Raw genomic sequence first — 14,711 nt, 5'->3', positions numbered from 1 at the left:
GACAAAAAACCGCTTGATACCATATTTTTACTCAATCCTCTATAAATTTCCTCCTTGCAAACCTAACCGAAGTATTTTGTGTTTAATTCAAAGAATGTCTTAAAGTAAAAAGTTAAAGTAAAGGTAAGAATTATAAAAGTACAGATTATAGCGAATATTTAGTACAATAAAGTAAAAAATTCGAATTTCAAATTGTTTAACATAATCCAACATCTTTTTTGTTATTTCGATTGATCTTTTTCTTATAAGTTAAGTAGTAAATTAAACTGCTCACCTCTCACAAATCTCCTGTTCGAATGAGACCTCTGATGTTCGTGTTTAACAATCTCGACCACATTGGACACGGTATCAGAAAAGCCAATATCGTGATGAAGATGAGGAGGATATTTTCTACGCGGTGATGGACTTCTTTGCAACGAAGGCGAATTACCACGTCTACACAAAAAATCGCTCAAAAATACAAAATGCAACAAAAACAATAATTACCGAAGACTAGGTGATCTCCGATGAGTATTACTAAAACCTAACGGATGCAAATGTTGATCACCTATTAATATAGGTAGTATGTGTTGTGATAGTTCACAAGATTGTCTTCTGGACCCCATGCCTTCTTGGAGCTCCATCACCTGCAGTGCAATTCATCTTTATTACAAACATTTCGTAAAATGAGTAAAAAATAAAAAAAAATCAAACAAAAATTTAACAGTCCCATTCATGACAGGTCCTGTCCAATAATAAAACAGTAAAAACATGCAAAGAAAACATGCAGTTGTGTTAAACACAGATTAGTTAAATGGAAAACTAGAAGCTTTACCAAAATGTTATTAATACACAATCGTGGAACACATGTGAATTTGTGTACTAGGTATACAGGGTGATTCTTTTAGGGCCTACGTTACAAACTTTTTAACTTCTAGTTTAGGTAGAGCTTTAAAATTTTGTATACGATCCAAAGCGACTATTCTGAGTTCAACAAAATTATTTTCAAGATGGCTGAACTTTCGAAACTACGAAAAATTGGCGCTAACTTTGATATTTTAAATGGAAACCACCTATTTGTTAAAGTTTTAATTTGCAGTGATTTATTTAAAATATCACAGGAACTGTTTACAATAAGTGAATAATTCGTTTTGCATTTGAAAACCAAAGGCTTGAAGGGTCTTCTAAAATCTTTACGATTGTCAACTGTCAAATTGCGAGGCTACTATGATATTTCAAAGTTTTTAAAATTTTTAAAAAATTATTATAACACAGTTTTTTCAAATAGAATGATCTTGTTTTTTCAATGGCAATCAAATTTTTATGTAGACTTTTATTAACATTTTCTACGGAGTGACTCAGGGTGCGTAATCAGTCTATAACTTTTTTGTTACTTAAAATATTGCCGTGCCGTTTTTATTATTCGATAGATCGACTTAAAGTCCACAAACTAAAAATATTTTTATTATACACAGGGTTTTGATACAGGTTGGTGAACCAAAGTAATATTTTTTTAAATGGGACACCCTATATATTTTTGCATAATTTGATTCTACACAAAAAACAATGTAACCTTGTATAAATTATTATAGGTCTATCTCTTTTCCTTTCGAAATTATTCAACTGTTCGTTATAAAAAAGACTAATTTTTGAAAAATCACTACGATGTCGCCAATTAATATTTTCCGATTAATTTACGGTTTTAGAAAATAGTCGACTTTTACTGAAACAAGAAAAGTTGAATAACTAATTTTTTTCATTTATTTTTTTACACGTATGGATAGAATTTTTGATAACCATTTTAATGGTATAGGGTTTGCATAGAAAATTAAAAATATTTTTCGAAATTTAAAAAAAAAAAATTTTTTTGTAGGTATTAATTGTTTACTTCATAGATTCGAGAAGAGGTATTACACCTTTATTCTACAAGATCTATAGTACATTATTTCATTTAGTTATTTTTTATCTTATTAATAGAATAAAGTAGCCAATTGCTAATTTAATCAATAAATAAAATTTAAAAATTTTTCAATGTACCTATAAGAAAAATCGTATTATATATGATAAGAAAAGTTGGCATTATCTGCTTGTGATTCCTTTCTCGCATCACTTGCAGATAATAAAGAACTTTTTTTTACTTCTATAATAAACAACTATTATTACAAAAAAATTTGTAATATGATTTGTATGAAAATGGTAATTTATTTCTTGATATGTACTAATGTGACTAATTACATTAGTAATTTAATTATTACTTGAGACATAAATAAAATTTATTCATCAAGAATTAATAATAAAATACACATTTTTTTTTTAACTCGTTAAGAAATATTTCTAATTTGCTATACAAATCGCATATCATTAGAAAGCTTATAAAAAATGCTATCGATACGTGTAAAGAAATACATGGTGTTCCATTTGAAACATGAGTTATTTAACTTTTTGCATTTTGGCACACCCTGTACATTAGTTGCGTGTTTCAAGTAAAAGTCGACTACTGCTTAAACTACAAGATATTCTGAGTTTTTCTGTTGTAAATTTATCGAAAAATATTTATAGGCGACTTCACAGTAATTTTTATTACGAAAAATTGAATAATTCCGAAACGAAAAGAGATAGACCCTTAAAAGTTTATATAAAGTCACATTATTTTCTTGCGTAGAATCTAATGATGCAAAAATATATAAAGTATTCCAGTTAAAAAAATATAACTTTGGTTCACCACCCTGTATACAACACCCTGTGCATAATAAAAGTATTTTTAGGTTATGGACTTTAAGTCGATCTGTCGAATAATAAAAGCGCCATAACAATGATTCAAGTAATAAAAAAGTTATAGACCGAATCCGCACCCCTGGGTCACCCTGTATATCTGTCTCTTACAGTTTTTGAAATTATCGCAAAAAAACGAATTCTAAGTCATTATTTTCATTTTTAATTGAGTAATCTTTCAAAAAATACGCCACTGATTAACAGAAATGTTATATTTGTGCCCCATTTTCACTCAAGTAGTTCAAAATTGGATGGCAAACTGCGTTACTTTACATAATTCACTAAGTTAGCATAAACCATAATTAAATATTACAGTAAAACCTCTCAACAACAGACACCGGTAGGAAAACTTTAATTGTCCGTTGTGAAGAGGTGTCCGCTTATAAGAAGTTTAAATTTTAAAAATGTCCGTTGTGAAAAATGTCCGTTAAGGGAGATTTCACTGTATTGTTTTCTGCTTATTCGAAAATGAAGCAGCTAAAAACAAAATAAAACTGTTTTATATAATTTTTGTAAGAGATAGATAGTATATAAGACGTGTTGAAAAAAATCACCATATTTATTATAGTTCTTTCGATTGCCGTTAAGAAAATAGAGTCAACCCATTTGAAAAAACTAAGTTATAGCCAATTTTTGATAATTATTTTCAAAAAATCATACTAACCTTAAATTCTGCCAGTTGACAATTTCGAAAATTCTAGAAGGTTCCTTAAAACTTTGGTTATCGAATGCAAAAAACATTATTCATTTATCGCCAACGGTTCAGAGGTTGATATTTTAAATAAACCCTTGCAAATAAAAATTTTTACAAAAAAATTGACACATGTCAAAAACTATGACAGGTAGGTATGTACCAACAACTTGGGTACATTTTACTCAGTTTAAGAAAGTGGATTCAAAAATGCAATAAAAAGGTTTGATTACTATTTAAAATTTTAAAGTAGTTCCCAAAGCTCAGCCATTTTGAAAATGATTTAGTTGAACTCGAAATAGTCAAAATTTTAATGCTCTAGAAGTTAAAAACTTTTAAATATAGACCCTAAAAGAATCACCCTGTTTTGCAAATATCACAGAAGTGAATTGGATGAAACTGTTTTTTTTGCAAATTAACTAATGTTGTTAAGAAAGTAGCAATTGAGAAGACAATGAAGAAATGTTTCTTTTGTGCAATGTAAACTGTCTAGCAAATCTAGCTCAAAACTAATTTTGCTACTCTAATAAAGAACTAGAACGGAATAAAGGATCATCCAAAAGTTGCAATCTTGCAATTCAGAAATTTCTGTAATTATCCTGCGATGACACGACAATTGTGTTAGTCGTCGCCAAATCTAATCTTCTAAGGATACCTTCTAATCTCTCGTCTAACTTACAACAATAACACCATTATCTGCAGCTGTAACGAACATCCAACAATTACCTATGACTGCGGTCTTTCATAACTAAGTAAACCTAAACATGTTTGGTCTAAATCTAATTTACCGCCATATTTTCACCTTTTTGTTCCTGAAATAGAAAGACAAGTTGTGAAAAAAGTCAGTTTGCTGTCTCCCATCCTTTACCTCATGGACCGATTTCGCTTGGTGTTTCTTCGGGCGAGAGTAGCCAATGAGCTTTCTTCATGGGCATGCGAATCGGGGGGTTCTTGGCTGCCCATAAGTGGGGCGCCTTCTAAACTCACTGAACCGGTTCGACTTCCGCCCAAGTGACCCGCCATATCCAACAGGCAGTCAAAAAACGACGCTTTCTGTCATTCAACAAACTTTAACTTTAACCAGTTCTATTCTAAACGGCTGTACAGTTTCCTTATATTTTTTCAAATTTTCTCTTGCACTTAATAAGCAGTTATGAACGCTACGGTACTAGTGCTAGTTGAAAATTCGCTAATTGACTCTCAGATACGACATGTGGCCAGACATCATCGACGATTTTAAGACACACTAGCAAAGGGCATGCACAAAATCCAACGGTACCTTAGAGTACATACGGTAAACCTACCTCTAAGTATTTTTGTAAGCAATTATGATACAAGTTGAATTATACTAGTAGTACTCAAAAAAGCAAGAGAGAAAAACTAGTGAGCGATACGTGAGTGTCAAATCAATCGAACTTTGGAAAACTCTATACTTACTGATCGAATAATTTTGGAAATAATTGTATAAAACCCTAGAAATGGAAAACAAGGGTGGGCGCATGCTAGAACATGACAAATGTCTGATAAACCTCGTTGTGAGAAGTAACCAAAACATGCAGAGATGTTAGTTCTACGATTATGGACAAAGTACAGACATTTATTAAACTTGCAAAACAGATAAATGCACTTCCATATGTATAGAACGCAACCAGAGTGCAATAAACAGGCACATAGAGAAAGAGACCAAATTACTACTACAGGACTGTACTATGAATGAGAATTTGTATAATATTATACAAGTCTAAGAAAAATATATAGAAAAATTAAAAAGGGATAATTATTATATACTACCGCGTGATTTGCTGAGGGACTATTTCCAAAACCCTGAAATAAATATACAACAGTTATAGGGTTACTACTTCTGATCTAACTTTTTGTTTTGTGTAATGTCATTTCTCATTTATAATACAAAAATCAAAGATGTATTATAAAGAAAATCGGGGACTCTACATGTTTAGTGTGATTATGGGGTCCATTTACTACTACACTCAATGTGCCTACTATCTCTTAGTTTAAACACATACTAAACACCTATACTAGAAATCCGACATTCTATACGTTTTTGGAAACAAAGTCAGCTAGAAACCGGTTTACGTATGGGATGGTTGCAGGACAATAATATACACGGCGGTTCAAACAAATGGCGAGGATTTTGACTGAAAGTCAAGCAGCAAAACATCGAGAAAATGGAGTACAAAATGATTTCTACAAATTTATTAATAAAAAAAAACTCCAACTTGTGTATTTTTCTGTTACGAATAGTCAGTAGCTTGAATAATCTGTTTTAACGTTATTACGACAGAAAGCGACTATTTCTCATTTGTTTAATTTGCTGATTCCAAAATATTTTGACATTGATTGCATTAGCGTTACTCTAACAAAAAAAAGACGATTTTTTACATGTTTCGTCAAAATCTGGAAAAGGCTTCCAGTTCAAAAACGAAAGAATATACAACAACAAAAATATAAATTACAAATCAAGAAAAACCCTCCACTTAAAATAACTTTGCCAAAAAATGCAAAAAAAAAAAATGAATAAAAAGGTACCTAACTCAATGATTTGACAGACATGACAGAACTTACTATAAGAGTCATTTGGATGAAACGGCATTTTGAATTTCAACTCCATTGCCTACTTGATGAACAACCATTTTTGAATACATTTTATATTTTTTAGGTAAAAGACTCTATATTTCGTACATTTTTGGATATACAAAGTAACGCATATAATTTATATTATTGTTATTGTAATTTTTCAGAATAAGCAATAACAAAAACAATCGCCCTTTATAGAATAAGGCAAAAACAAAAAGATAAAGCCTTTTATTTGTAATTGTCAATAAGTTTTTTGCATTTTTAACTTTAATTCTTCTTTACAAATTTTTTAAATATTTTAAAAATTTAAAAAAACTACATCATAAAATACAACTTTTTTGTTTTACTTTTCGACAATCTTGCTACAATATTTAATTAAGTACATAATAACAATTATTTATTAATTTATTAATAAAGGTGCATTAAAAAGACTTCTTTTTATTTAAAAAACTTTTATACTATTTAAGGATTTTATATTATTTATTAAAAAATTAAAATTGGATCCGCTCTTGGATTCTTGGTCACTATGGAAATTTGTAAATCCTTGTAAACAGACTTATTCTAAACAAAGTACTGATTTTTTTAATGTTTTGAACAAACTTTGTAAAATTTGGAAACTTCCTAAATCAAAAAAAACCAAAATCGTTCAAAAAATCTAAAAATGCATTTTCCTTAGGGTAAAACAACTTTTTTTTTGACCGCAAGATATTTCTAAAGATGCTTGGAATCTGTTAATGAGTTTTTTTTAAATATGGTTATTACCTACAGTGACGATTTTTGGACCAAAATAATTTTCTAAACTAAATCAATAAATTTTCGGTCTTCTTCGGAAAATAAAAACTGTTGAATTCAATAAGTTTTTGGACCAAAAACTAGTTCTCTTACCCTTAAATATTTAAAATAGAGTTCTGACGACCGAAATTTTGGTGCTTGTGTCGGTAGAATTTTGAAACAATCTCTGATTATTATAATGTGCTAAATTCTTCAGAATGGGCCGAACAAGCGATACACTGAGTTAAAATGATCGCTTACTTCTCTGGTTTGTAAATGTTAGTTCATTGTAGTGGGTAAGTTTCTCAAAAGAGTGCAAAGGTATTTAAGGATAAAACATGACTTATTCTACCTAAAAGTAATGATTTTTTGATCTGATTTAAAAATAAATTTGCTGAGTTTCTTATTCAAAAGCTGAAATTTTAGCTTAAAGCAAAAATATATGCTTCAATTTAACAAAAAAACTCTAAATTTAAAACTTCCGAATTTACTCAGAAATAGCTGAATTTTTTGACTTAAAAAAAATTAAACGATAATTTTTGAACTTCCTTGCGCAAAATCTAAAGAACTTGGAAAGTTTCTCAGTGTAAAGAATTTTGACTTAAGCCAATTTGTAATCCAAAATGTGTTAAGCCATAGAAACTTAAGAAAGGGATTTTTACCTCAAAAATTACCTAAAAAAGTGCTATTATCCGTTAAAACGAAGATTTTTTAAATTAGTTCAACAAACTATTGAATCTAGTAAATATCCACTTTAAAACGAGCATTAAAAATTAATAAAATAGCGTTATTTTAATTAAAGTAAAGCGACGATTTTTTGACTGTTTTCGACATATTTGTTGAATTTAACTCGTTTCTTTCTTCTACAGGGTGGCCCAGTGGTGCGTGCAAGCTCCAAAACATTTTTCTAGGTATGCAATATATCGACTTCATTTTGTTTTTAAACAAAAAGGTCCGACAAAAATTCTAAAATAAAATACTTGTTAATTTTACTAAGTTCTCAAAAAATCGAGTTATTTTTTTCGAAAATGACTAAAACAAGGCTATTTTTTCTAAAAGCAGTGTCTTCAGCTTATGTCTCACGGAATCTAGAAACTTAAGCAAAAGTAATCATTCTTCATTTTGACATTAGAATGATTTTTCTGACGTCATTTATTTTTGAATAGTGACGTCATTCTTAATTTTTTTCAATAATAATCGACTTTTTTATTCACTGTTTTACTTTCTAGAAATAAGAAAAAAATAAATTAAAAACAAAAAAATTAATTTGATTTTCTGATAGAAATTTCAAATTCTAAGCTAAAAATCTGTCATTAATGACAGCTTAATTGTGCAACAAGTTGCGCAAAATAAATTTTGTATAATCGATATAAACAATAATTGCAAAAATTTGTATAATAATTCAGTACCTTTGTAACTTTTTTATTTTATCTTCTTTTTTGCTTTTTTGTCAATTTTTTATAGTCACCAGGTAAACATGTGTACTATATAAAATACTAATCAAAATTGTCAATTGTCATTTAAAAGAATTCAAAACGAGATCATTACTCAAAAATGTAGCATTTAAAAATTCAATTAACTTGTTTAACGATGTAAAAAAATGTCTTATAACAAAGATATGAATTTTGTGGGTTACTTTTAATTCAGTCTGTATAGTTTCTCGTTCAAAAAACTAAAATAGCGTATTTCTAAAATAAAACAACATTTTTTTTAATTCTTTCGACACACTATTTTGAATTAAAGATTGAATCGTTTGTTAATGACTGAATTAGGGTTCTTAAGACCTACTAAGATGTTTGAACTTATTCCTGATAAAATCTGGATTTTAAAAATTTGCAGTTTTTGCAATTTTTTTTATTTTAAATTTAATCGATGTTTTGCTGCATTAACATTTCGCGCAAAATCCAATCGGAAGGTCTCGGTAACACAAAATAAGTCCATTTCTGTTTTCCTCTTTGCGTTTCCAATTAGTTTTATTAACATGTCTTGTTATATCTTTCATACATCCTGTAGTGTGCCAACATATAAACAATTAACACGTATTTTCGGCCACAAGTTTGTGTACTCCGTACTTGTATCGTTTGTTACAGCTAGTCAAAAAAAAACGAAACAGACAAATCCTCTCTTACCGGAATCCCAGTCGGTTCCACTTGCCCAAATCTGGTACTCCTCCAGCTCTCCAAAATCAAAAGACCGGCGTATAATTTACCCACAGTCAATTTGCCGTTGTTCAAATGGTCATTGGGTGGCACCAACAGATCGACCATGTTTTTGGCCTGCAGTGGCCAGATATTTTTGATTGTCTCCCTTAACTCATCATCGGCTTGATCCATTTCCTCGGCTAAAAATTTATTAACATTTATTGCTAAACTAGCAGTTACCCACGACTTCGTACGCGTAAATTTTAATTCAGATTGATTATAAATGTTTTTTTTCATCTACTTGATGATGAAATTCCGTGTTTCAAAGCCTATTGTAGTTTCTGAATGTTGTAATTAATAATGAAATATTTTTCTCTTTTTTGTATAAATGGGTAAAGTTGTTTTAATTTTTTTTTAACTACAGCAACACCAAACAATAGAGTCATTTGGGCAAAGCGGCACAGCTTATTAGAATTACAGAGTTCATAAACATCTAAATATTTTTGAGCAAAAAGAGTATTTGAAATTATCAGACAATGATTTTTCGTTTTGACAAATCATTTTTGCTATTATTTTTAATCATTTTTTGTTGTTGTTTTAAAATTTAAAGCTTTTTAGCGTTATTTGGATAGAATTGTCACTTATACCTAATAGAATTCACTAACAGTGTTTACAGAGAAATATTCTTGAACAGTGTGCAAACTTTGATTTTATTGGAGATGGTAAATTAATGCTCTTTATCTATGGCTTTTATGATTTCGTTAACACAAACCATTGCGGAACCTTTTTTTACATTTAAATAAATAATCCACTTTTTTCAGAAAGGCACATTCCGGCAAAATTCAGAAATGTTTTTTAACAAAAATTGATTATTTTGTAAGTTTTGTAAGTATTGAAAGAGACTGTTACCAAACATTTATGGAATCTACAGTCTACTTTTGTTTATCTGCCTCTTTAAAATGGGCGCTTAAAAAAACCTGTCTTCTTGTTCTAAGGGCATCAGATTTTCAATCATGTTACATTTATTCTTATATAGAATATAGAAACATATCTGTAAGTTTGTTGGTTTTCTGATCAACACCTATGATTTTTTTCTGTAAATTTGCAAATTTAATTAAAGTCGGCTTCAATAATTAAAAAAAAGTAATTATCGTCGTATCTTCTTTATCATGAATATTTTATTAAGGTATTTGAGGCTAAAAGTTCTAAGAACAATGGCATAACATCACATGTTAAAGGTAATGTCTCCGTTTGGCAAACACCCTGTATAACTTAAAATTTGGAAATTTTTATACACACTATCCCCTACTTATCATTTCCAAAATTATTAGAAATATCAATTTGTACAAATATAACAATATTTTTTTTTATTTAACACTCTTGGGGATAGAATTTCCAAAAATCCTAATACACGTGTTTTTTTCTTACTATTTTCATACTAATTTTGACTTCTCATTTAACCAAAAATGTTGGATACAAATGTTTTTTAATTTTTAACAAAAAGTCCAAATACCATTTCTCATGAATATAATATAGAGTGTGTAGGAATAAGTCTTTACGAATGAAGGATACTATTCACCACACTACAATTCAGGAACAGAAAGTTCTACAACTGAACTGTCTATGAGTTCTAAAAGCCGAACTATCTGACAGCTTTACAATACGACTATTTATTTACAAAGAAATGCTATAGTCGTAAGTAGAAAGCTTCAGTGCCATCTCACGGAAAACTGAAGAACCGCCACAATAACGTCAAAAATTACAGATTTTTGTATTGGAAACTAGATCTTCGAAAAATTTAGAAACACACTTTTCTTCATTTTTAACCGAAAGCTTAAATATCAAATTTCGTAAATACAGGGTGCTCAAAAACTGGCGCACCAACTCAGTGGTACGTTGTTGAGAAGCAAGTGTAGATCACGGGAAAAATCTTAAAAAAATTGCTAATGTTATATTTTAAAAAATCTGGAACAACAAACTTATTTTGCTAACTTTCTCAATTTTTATTATTTTTTAATGTTTCTATGTTTCCCATCAAGTAATTGTTCCCTAACAAAACGCTGAATAATTATTTTTAAATTTACTATCAGATCTTAGCAGTTTTTTTAATTTAAAAAAAAATAAATTCATCAAAAAATCACAGTTTGTAGATGTGGCAACGCTGGGAACTATTTCCTAGGAAACCGTTTCAAAAATAATTATTTTTATTGTTGATCAAATTCTATTGCGATCACGACTGATAGGCAACGTTGCCACATATCATTAATTTAAAATTCGTTATTTATCAATAACTTTAACACAAAGAATTTTTTTACTATTTTTACCTTTATGTATAAGCAATTCTCTACCACACTCCGTTGAGTTGGTGCGCAGATTTTTGTGCACCCGGTATAACTTGAAAAATAACGAATTTTTTAATTTAACCCTCTTAGGGGGTGGAATTTCTAAAAAACATAAAACACATCATGATTCTTTACTTTTCACCAAAAGCACAAATACCAATTCTCATAGATATAAGTTAAAAAATGAAGAAAGTTTATATTTAACCCTCTTAAGGGTGGAATTGCCAAGACTTAATTCATGCGTTTTTTATTTTTAACCAAAATCCCAAGTACCAATTTGCATAGATATAATTTAATTTTTAAAATTACGGGATTTTCAAATAAACTTTAACACCTCATTTAACCCCCTTAAGGGTTGATTTTTTAAAAATCATGAAACACATGTTCTTTATTTTTAACGACAGGACTAAATACCAACTTTTAAAAATATAACTTTTATATTTCTTTTAAAATGACAGATTTGTTTCAAATTTTAACATCGCATTTCACCCCTATCGAAAAGAATTTTCGAAAAATCTCTTCTTAGCGAAAAATTTCATGTTTTTAGGTTAAGTGGTTTAAACTGTGCGTTGTCTGTCGCAATCACGGTACTGTTTTATACAGGGTGTACCAGAAATATGTGTGTTAATGTGAACAAGTGACAGAGCTCAACAAATAAAACATTTTTTTATTTGTAATTTTTCTATAAAAGTTTCGACAATTTACTGAAAATAAAAATAGTTTTCATAAGCCTTCCCTAGACGTAAATTTAGCCGTTTACGAAATATCTAGAGTTTTTTTTGAATATGCATCTTTCAGTTCAAAAATCGATAACCACCATTTTTTTATTTAGAAATATTTTTTAGCTTATTTGAAATAGATCTTTCCTATAGTGTTTTTAAATTTATAAAAAAAAATAACAAACTCCAAAAGTTAAAGTTAAGTTTTCAGAACTTTAAGCACCCATTACTCAATTGTTGTAAATGAAATGCCACAAATTTTATTTCATTAAATTGTAGAGGCTTTAATTCTGCATCGATCTGTATTAGCATTCCCTATACTCATGTTTAATAGTTTTCAAGTTACAATAACTTTTTGTTGGAACTGGAAATTCATTAGCCATAGTCCATTTCTCATAGGTAGCCATGGAAAGGAGAGAAAAAATATGAGAAATTTAAATTTTTTAAATAAATTTATTTTGTTTTCACAGGATCGACAACACAATTTTGAACAGAGTTTGTCATTTGTTTAATCAGAAACGTTTTTCTAGCAAACTATGCAAAAATAGCTGTGGTTAGTAAGAAATTTTCTACAATATCAAAAATAAACCAACATAACTTGAAAACTATCACTGATAGTTATAGAGAATTGTAATACAGATCCATGCAGAAAAAATAAAAATAAAATAAAAAGTGGAACATCCCATTTAAAAAAATTAAGTTATGGGTACTTAAAGTTGTCCAAACTTAACCTTAAAATTTATGCGTTTATTAATTTCTTTTCAAATTTTAAACACACTAGAGAACAGATGTAGGCTCTTTTAATTCTCCAAATATGATTTCGAAATCTCTAAAACTAAGAGTTTTCGATTTTTTAGTGAGCGGTGCAAATCCGAAACTTTTCAAAAAATTGTAAATATCTCAAAAACGGTTAAACTTACGTATAGGAAAAGCTAATAAAAACGGCCTTAAAATAACAGAATTAATCCAAAAATGCAGTGAAAAACATCGTTTTCGATTTAAAATAAGAAAGTTAATAGTGACTTCCGATATAACCGAAAGTGCTGCCATCTTGAAAATATTTTCATTGAGCAGAACTCAAGGTATTATGACTGAGTACCAACTTTCAGATAATTAATTAATTTTTATCAGAACTTTCAATCATTCTAATGTGGGGTTTAGACGAAACACCCTGTATAGAAAATTGACGATAAGCACTGAAATAGCCTGTGTAGTATACAATACAGAAAAATGACAACGTAATATAAAAAAGAGTGAAAATTACTACGTTATTTTAGAAAACAAAAATTTCATAAATAAATACAGGGTGGATATCTTAGAAAATAAAAGAAACATTAAAAAATCAAGTGCACGTTTCGTGACATTACAAAAACTTTAATCAGGTTTTTTAATTTAATTTTCAAAACTATCTTGCATTTGTAGCGACTTTGGGCTAGAACTGGGTTTGCTAATCCATTCAAATTTAAATCGATTGAAAAAAGTTAAGGATATCACAGAATTTCAGAAAAAATCGACATATTTACTGACTTGTTTCTATTAGATTCCAATGCTCGAAAATTGATATAATTTGTTTGGTGTTAAAATAATACTACTTTACAAACGAAAAATTACCAAGAAATAATTTACACAGATTTTGTTTTTTGCTTACTCACTGATAACTAAAATATATGTCATATTTGTCTATCACATCTAGATTTTTTAATACAGGGTGTCCGTTTTTCGAGCTACATCATGGGGATCTCAGCTATTATAAAAGGTTGGTTAAATAAAGGCAAAGTTGCGCATTTTTTTATGCTGAACAATTAACTCAATGAAAATTTTGAATTATTTGAATTATTGAAAAAAATCCAAATTTTGTAATTGTCATTTTTAAGCGAAAGAACAAGAAATAAGAAAGTTGATAGTGACTTTCTGTATAACCGAAAATGCCATCATCTTAAAAATATTTTCATTGAGCAGAACTTAATGGATTATGATTGAATACCAACTTTCAAATAATTATCTTTACTAGAACCATCAATACTTCTAATGTGGGGTTTAGATGGAACACACTGTATAGAGATTTTTTTTCTTACCAGGCCTCATTTTTATGTTGAGATTTTCACGAATCAAGGCAAATAGCGTTGTAGTAAAATTCACTTTGCCCTCATCGTCCACTGGCATGTTCATCCTAATTAGTTTTTTATACGCCAGTCGATTGGGACATTTATTTCCGAAACCAAGAGGTGGATCCATATTTTTCAACATGTCGTACATTTCAATATAATGAATTTTCCCCCTACAATTAAAAAATCAATCCTTGAAAAGTTTTAATTGTGGTAAAAAAATACGTGGCATTGGGGTCGTATTCAGCCCAAATCCGGACAAACTCATCCAAGTGATGCGCCCCCAAAATCGAGGAATCTCGAGTTAAATAATCGAAATTGTCCATAATAACGGCAACAAACAAATTTAGCATCTGGAATAGATTTGTGAGGAAATTTGTGAAAGTTTGCGGTTTGTTTACCAGAAATGAGCAGAAAAAAATAAACGAGACAAAGTAAGCATAAGCAATGTTTGAACCGCAACTGTTGGGAGGTTTTTTGGCTTCGGGATCACAAGGTTGCCCCTTGATGCAGGACAACATGATGTTAGGCCAAGCTTCGCCCGTTGCACATCTGGTGGTTGGAATTTTATTAAAAGGGTTTTAAAATCAAAAATA

General features: G+C 29.4%; 1 protein-coding gene across 26 annotated transcripts in view; it reads right to left on the bottom strand.

Moving 5' to 3' along the window:
• LOC100306946 (cacophony A) overlaps positions 1-14,711 on the bottom strand; it is a 157,966-nt gene that overhangs the window by 13,562 nt on the left and 129,693 nt on the right. For 21 of the 26 annotated variants that reach the window (XM_064357699.1, XM_064357687.1, XM_064357686.1 and 18 more), the window contains 8 exons: positions 14,517-14,667; positions 14,341-14,468; positions 14,086-14,288; positions 8,938-9,149; positions 4,311-4,495; positions 4,245-4,254; positions 487-626; positions 275-435 (listed from right to left, as the gene is read on the bottom strand). In XM_064357699.1, the coding sequence (XP_064213769.1) occupies positions 275-435; positions 487-626; positions 4,245-4,254; positions 4,311-4,495; positions 8,938-9,149; positions 14,086-14,288; positions 14,341-14,468; positions 14,517-14,667 (1,190 nt within the window). 26 annotated transcript variants of the gene reach the window in all.

The sequence above is a fragment of the Tribolium castaneum genome, chromosome 7, assembly GCF_031307605.1.
Source record: "Tribolium castaneum strain GA2 chromosome 7, icTriCast1.1, whole genome shotgun sequence".
Lineage (NCBI taxonomy): Eukaryota > Metazoa > Arthropoda > Insecta > Coleoptera > Tenebrionidae > Tribolium > Tribolium castaneum.
This window is presented reverse-complemented; position numbering and strand designations above follow the sequence as displayed.